General features: G+C 62.6%; 3 protein-coding genes across 3 annotated transcripts; 1 reads left to right on the top strand and 2 right to left on the bottom strand.

The window, feature by feature from the left end:
• Window positions 1-1,908: 1,908 nt before the first annotated feature.
• On the bottom strand, window positions 1,909-2,757 carry EMIHUDRAFT_54705 (hypothetical protein; the record flags this gene model as incomplete). Its single annotated transcript, XM_005792594.1, has 1 exon — window positions 1,909-2,757. A coding segment is annotated over one exon (849 nt), but the record flags the coding sequence as incomplete, so codon positions are not given.
• A 294-nt stretch (window positions 2,758-3,051) lies between these two features.
• Window positions 3,052-4,407, top strand: EMIHUDRAFT_77679 (hypothetical protein; the record flags this gene model as incomplete). Its single annotated transcript, XM_005792593.1, has 3 exons — window positions 3,052-3,459; window positions 3,616-3,786; window positions 3,856-4,407. 3 exons carry the CDS (start codon window positions 3,052-3,054, stop codon window positions 4,405-4,407), a joined length of 1,131 nt encoding a protein of 376 aa, XP_005792650.1.
• A 503-nt stretch (window positions 4,408-4,910) lies between these two features.
• On the bottom strand, window positions 4,911-5,951 carry EMIHUDRAFT_251277 (hypothetical protein; the record flags this gene model as incomplete). The annotated part of the gene is made up of 1 exon (XM_005792592.1): window positions 4,911-5,951. The coding sequence occupies one exon, from the start codon at window positions 5,949-5,951 to the stop codon at window positions 4,911-4,913; it is 1,041 nt and encodes a 346-aa protein (XP_005792649.1).
• Between the last annotated feature and the right edge of the window lie 827 nt (window positions 5,952-6,778).

Genomic DNA, 6,778 nt, shown 5'->3' with positions numbered 1-6,778 from the left:
CACTTCGGCCGCCGCAGCCGCTGCCGCATCGGCTGCCGCCAGCTTGCGCCTCGCAGATGCAAGCTCTGCCTGTAGCACCGCCGAGGCCTCCAAAGCCTCAGCCGCTGCAGCCGAGGGCGCTGGCGTGGGCGACGCTCGTGGCGCCGCTGGTGGCGGTGGCGATGGCGGTGGCGCTGCCGTCGCCGGTGGCTGCTCAGGAGGTGCGTCGGCGACGCTGGCGGCAGCAGCGGGAGTCGCGTCCGCGTCGGCGTCGCTGCAGAGGTACCCGCGAAGTCTGGTAATTTTGCTGCGCGCCATCTCCTCGTCGCCACGCTTCATGAGCTTTATGAAGTTGCGCCGGTAGTTGTGCGACAGCTTTGAGTACAGCTCTTCGGTCATGCCCCACTCCACCAGCGGCTCAGGGATCCGACGTTTCTCAGGCGCTTCGGACGCCCGGATGTGGGAGGATGGTACTGCGTGGCGTGCGCGAACCGACAGGCGGACGACGTGGCCGGCCGACGCCAGCAGCACGCCAGAAAGCGCCACCACGAACATGAATCTCCTCTGCTGTTGCCGGTCACTCCTCGCTGCTCGGTGTGAATGCGCGCGGCCATCTAGGCCCGCGGGTAGTCTCCCCCCATCCCCAGGGCCTCCAGGGCTCGCACCTCAACCTCTCACAGACCAGCGCACAGCGCCATACGACGTATTTTCTTCTCAATAACAAGGCTGTGAACAGAGTTCGTACACCGAGCAGCTGGGAGCAACTCGAGATCCCTCGAGAGTTCACGCGGAGTAGGCTGGGGCTCTACGGGACAGTCAGTCGAATCTCGGGCTCCACTTCCGAAAAATGAATTTGCGACAGCACCGAAGCTGGGTGTGTATAGTGTAAGGAGTAAGCAGCGCGCGCCCGTCGAGCGTCGTCTAGTGGGCCCGGTGTTTTGCGAAAAAAGAATCTAAATTTTTTTTCCTCCTTCAGTATCTTCCCCGGTTGTACGGCTGATAGCCATAGGCCGGCGCCGCGCTTGGTGCCCCATAGCCGGCGTGGGCCGCGCCGCTTGCGCCACACCCAGGCTTTGGAACACCGTATGGCTGTCGCTGCCCACCGTACCCGCCGCCGTAGCCGCCTCCGAGGTGCCCGTTCGCGCTCGAGGAGTCTCTGTATGCAGCAGTCGGTGCGCCGTACGGTGGCCTCGGGGGCGCATAGCCGTTGTAGCTGCCCGAGCCGCTGCCACGACCCCCGGCGCCCGGCGGCTGGTACCCTGCGTACTTTGGCGGGGCCGCCGCGACCCTGCCTCCGTTGTAGGCCCCGCTCCCGTAGCTCCCGCCACCGCCGTAGCCGCCGCCTCCCGTGCTGCTATATCCGCCGCTGCTTCCGTAGCTCCCCGGCCCGCCTCCGCCTCCATACCCCGTAGACGCGCCACCGTAGCCATAGGCACTCGAGGCAGCTCCGCCACAGCCGCTGCCGCCGCCACCATACCCGCTGCCCCCGCCACCGCCGCATCCGCCATGGCACCCCCCGCCGTATCCGCTGCTGCCGTACGCGGGTGCCTGCTTGCCTGCATTGCTGCTGTAGTGAGACCCACCACCGCCGTAGCCACCGCCGTACTGTGACGCGGGTGGGGCGCCGTAGCCACTCGGTGCTACGCCCGGCGGCTTATACCGCGCCTGCTGCGCTAGCCTGCTGGGCGGGTTGGAGCCGCTGCCGCTGCCGCTGCCGCTGCCCGCGGCAGCGTGCGACAAGCCGCTCGCCTTCTTGGGCGGCGCCGACATGCCGCCCTTGAAGTCGCCCGGCTCCTTTTCGCCGTCGTACGTGACGCGCGTGGCTCCGACACGGATGTCCTGCTTCCGGCTCGCCTCGTGCGTGTCGGGTCGTGAGGCGTGGCCCGAGCTGCCAGGGCCGAGGGGCAACTCGGGTTGCTGTCCGGCGAGGAAAAAGGGGTGGCCGAGCGCCTGGGCAGCCGTCGGGCGCTTCGCCGGGTCCCAACGCATCATCTCCGTCATCAAATCGATAGCTTCCGCTGACGCGGATGGCACGAGCTGGGACAGCGGCGTCGACACAAACTGCGGGAATTTGAAGTTCATGCTGTGCGCGAGCGCGAGGCCTTGCTTCCAAGAGTTCGCAGTCGGTGTGCCGAGAACCGAGCAGATCTTGTAGATCTCATCCGCTTCAGAGGTTCCCGGAAACAACGGCCGCAGCGTAAACATCTCGGCCATGATGGTCCCGATGGCCCACACGTCGATCGGCGCCGTGTACTGAGGCGCTCGCAGCAGCACCTCGGGAGCCCGGTACCAGCGGGTAGAGACGTAGTCAGTGTAGGGCGGCTTGGACCGGATCTCGCGCGCGAGGCCAAAGTCGGCCATCTTAAGCGTGTTGCCCGACACCAGCATGTTCTCGGGCTTGATGTCGCGATGGAAGAAACCGTGCTTGTGCATGTACGCGAGCGCCTGCAACATCTGGTACGTCATGTTGCGCACCTTGGACTCAGACATGAGCTTCTCGCGGTCCTTGCACAGCTGATAGAGGTTCATGTCAAGGAACTCAAACACAAAGTAGAGGATATCGTTCTCGCGGATCACCTCTTTCAGCTTGACGATGTTGGGGTGGGACATCTTGCGCAGCGACTGCACCTCTCGCAGCTGCATACACTCCTCCCAGGAGTAGAACTTCTTCTTCATTCGCTTGATGGCGACCACCTCGCCAGAGGCACGGTTGACTGCCTTGACGACGGAACCGTACGTGCCATCTCCAAGCGGCTTGATGGTCTTGTATCTGTTCATGGCCCGGCACAGAACGCCGCGCCTGCGCAGCGCCGCCAGGAGGCAGCCTCAGGTGCGCCCACCGCCCATCAAAGGGCTCGCGCGCTGGCCGTGTGTGTGGACGGGCGTGGCACGCACCCTCGTCGGCTTCGACTCTGCCGATGCGCAGGGCGCGCGCGCGCCAGAGGCAGGGAACGGCTGCTCAGTCTGGCGCCTGTGACGACGGACTGAGGCGTTATCTGTAACAGATTTGCGATACATATGGCGGAGGACGCGGTCGTGACCGCCCTCGACGGGAGCGCGGCCTTCTTGATGATGGACGACATTCTGGAGCGGCTCAAAATGCTCGACTACGAGCTCGCCTTCCGCGGCTTCACCCGCCTCACCCACACCTACTTTGCCATGCCCGCGCCAAACCCGAACGAGCAGTTCCACTATTTCATGGCGCTCTGCTCATGGCTGATGGGACTACTCGGGTCCGCGTGGCAGGCGCCGAGCCAGTCGGATGATCCGAACCTCGCCGCACAGTCGCTCCACTCGCAGCTGCAGCAGGTGGGCGCCCCACTCTCCTTTGGCGGCTGGCAGAAGCTAAAGCAGGGGCACGGCGAGCCCTGCTGCGTCATCCTGCAGTGGCTTCTGCAGCAGGCGAGCGGCCAAGCCCAACGACCGCATGCGCGTTTGGTAGTCCCGACGCCCTGGCCCGCTGCGACAGATCCCGATCGAGTTCAAGCCAGCCCTGCACGCAGAAGAGGCGGAGTATGAGGATGCTGCGGTGGCAGAGGACGAGGCTGACGGCGCACATGATATGGCCGATGAGGCGCGGAAGGAGCAACCAGACCAAGCCCGCGCCGTTCATAACAAATCCTCGCCACCGCACAGGTTGGCGACGCCGAGAACGAGGAGGAGGAATACTACCACGGTGGTGGTGACGAGGCGGGACCTTCGGCTGGCCGGCAGGGCAAGCTGACAGACAACATCCTTGAGGCGCAGGTTGAGCCAGAGGCTTGGAGAGTTGAGCTCGAGCGGGTAGCGCCGCAGCTCAAGATGCAGGTACGCCTACTCCCTTTATCCTCTCCACGTGCTGTCCTCTCCAGACGCCTTGGGCTTGCGCGTGAGTAGGTGCTATCGGACCCCAAGGAGTGGCGCAACCGGCTAGTCAACACAAAGTCGCACCAGGCGAAGCTGCAGGCGCTCGCGCCGGAGACGGCCGCGACGCTCGAGCGGCTTGCGGAGGATCTCGCGCGGACTTTGCAGGCCATTCAAAACGCCGAGCAGAAGGTCAACACCCAATGCGCCGACGCGGTCGCGCGCTATGCAGAGAGAAAGGATGAGCTGAGGGCTCGCATGGAGGAGTACAACAAGAATGCTGACACGATCAACGCGCTGACCAGTGATCTTCAGTCCGTCTCGGAGGATCTCGCCAAAGTGAAGGCGCAGATGGACACCCGAGGTGCGTCGATGACGGACACAAAGCCGCTGCTCAAGGTGAAGACGGCCCTTACGCAGCTGCGCACCGAGACAAAACAGCTCGAGATTCGCATCGGCGTGCTCACTTCGACGCTGACCTCGAAGAAGCTCAAGGAGGCGAGCATACCGAGGAACTCAGAGGTTTCCAAGCGCGGCGCAGATTGCGAAGCGTTCCTTGACGACGACGATATGGAGCAGCTCTAAGGACACAGTCTCTCACATTGTGGACCGGAACATATTGTGAATCTGAAATAGAGCTCATCTCAGAGCACGTGAGGCCGGACGCTCTCTCTCGAGTGTGCGCATGGTGTGCAGGATCTTGTTCCTCGCCCTGCAAAAAATACACATGCACATGCACATGTGCATGGACAGGCGCATGTCCATGTCCATGTCCATGTCCATGTCCATGTGTCATGGTGCACACAAGTCACCGAACGACCCAGGACAGCCTCTGGCGCGCACATTAGGTGCGAGGGTTCGAGTGTGCACAGAGAGTCAGTAAAAAAGGCCGTTGCGCGTTGCATGGCGCGTTGGCAGATGGTACATGGTAGTAAAAGGCGGGGCGTGTGGCTGTGGGGCGACACACACACGCTCACGGGCACGGGGCGAAACGTCTAGCACAGACCAAAAAGGTGAACGAGAAATTAGCACAGGCGGCTTCGTGGGTGAGTTCTACGGCCTCTCTCTTTGTTGCCTCGCTCGTCGCGTCAGAAGGAAACGACCCCCCGTAGGTGGGGGAGCGTGCCCCCTTTACCCTCCCGAGTCGCGAGGAATTCGATGTGTCGCTTGAACTTTGTCGTGTCAAGTCCGTTCGCATGCTCCGTCTTCGTGACGTCGACCAACTCGCCGAAGGTGAAGTGGGCCGTCGCCGGCACGGGCATCGGCAGCTTCCACGCGGCGGCAATCCGCAGCTTTGGGACCGTCGCCAGCGAGTAAGCGTCGGTGATGGCGGCGACACCGCGCGCGAGCGAGAACACTCCGTGCATGATGGGCTTTGGGAGGCCCATCGCCTTGCAGTAGATCGGGAGGTGGATCGGATTCATGTCTCCTGAGCACGCCGCGTACTTTTTCGAGTGATCGCGCTTGATCTCCTCGACAAACTGCTTGGGCGCCGAGGCGGTGGGCCCCAGATTGGTCTTGGCAGCCTGCTCCGCCGCCGTCAGCTCCGGCCGGCGCTTCCTCGCGGCGCGCGCCTTCTTCGCGTCGGTGGAGGTGAAGGTCATCGTGGTGCTCACCAGCAAGCGGCTGTTCAGCGGCGAGGAGACCTCGATGAGCACGTCGCACTCGGCGCCGATCTCGTTGAGGCGCGAGCCGGTGACGGAGATGCTGTAGTTGTACACGCCGAGCACAGAGGCGTCGATGCACTCGAACTGCTCGATGACGTGCTTGGCGTGGACGACTCCCATGACCGAGAGCGGAAAGTCCGGCGAGGCGACAACGTGGCGGATCAGCGCCGACATCGTCAGCGGCAAGGAGACGTAGACGGCCGAGATGTGCTTTTCGATGTCAGGCGAGTGGCAGAATGCCGCCCACTTGCGGGCGAGCGGCAGGTTGAGCACCACCTCCTTGCCTTCGTGGCGCGTGCGCGCGGCGAGGACCTTGGAGCTGAACGGCGGGTAGAGGGTGCCGGAGGATTTGGTGAACACGGACGCCAGAATGTCGAGGGGGGAGAGGCCGATCATCGTGCTAAAGAGAAGGAGGATGGCCACGGCGACTGTGATCACGAGTACGATGAGGATCGCGAGCATGCTGCCGCGCAGCCTTTGGCTAGCCTTCGGCGTCGGCGAGCGTACAGAAAAGAATGAGCGCGGCCGAAGAAAAGACAGCATAGTGGGGGGGAGAACGACGAGAGTGAGAAGAATGCGAGGTGGCATGAAGGTCGCTGCAAGAATTGGTGATAAACTGCGGAGAGAGATAGGAAGTGGTAGACGCCCGAGGGTGGGCGACGGCTAACACCACACTTCTCCCCTACAGTTCCGGACGGGCATTAAGAACCTCTAACGTTAAGAACCTGAGGCTGATATTTCGGCCGGATCCCTAAGAACTCCCTAAGAACCTGAGGCTGGGCGATGCTGGGTTCTATACTACAACCATCGATGTGACCGAGACTCGCGAGCGCGGCATCCCATGCAACACACATACAAGGTTCACACAAACAACGAAACGACGCGCGAGCGCGCAACAGTCCAACATATCGCGATATCGCGGCCGCAGCCGCAGGGGCAGCTCACGGCAGCGAATGACTCTCTTGTCACGCCATGCGAACTTACTGTTCCAAACTTCCAAACTGTTTTGAACCCAGTGCGTGTTGAATTTTAATCGAAGCCGAAACGGTTTAAAAAACCATCCACCCGGTTAAGAACCTGAGGCTCGGCCCCCGACGGACCGCAAACTTAGCTAAGAACCTGAGGCTGGGCGAAATTCCTGTGCGTTCTTAATGCCCGTCCGGAACTGTAAAATCCCTGTGTGGTGGCGGCGTACCGTCCTCCCATCCCTCCCTTGGGTTGCCTGTTTTCTTTCTTTTTTATAGTGCGGGGGGGGGGGGGAAGGGGTGTGGGGGGGGGGGGGGGTTTTT

The sequence above is a fragment of the Emiliania huxleyi genome (assembly GCF_000372725.1).
Source record: "Emiliania huxleyi CCMP1516 unplaced genomic scaffold EMIHUscaffold_1069, whole genome shotgun sequence".
Lineage (NCBI taxonomy): Eukaryota > Haptophyta > Isochrysidales > Noelaerhabdaceae > Emiliania > Emiliania huxleyi.
This window is presented reverse-complemented; position numbering and strand designations above follow the sequence as displayed.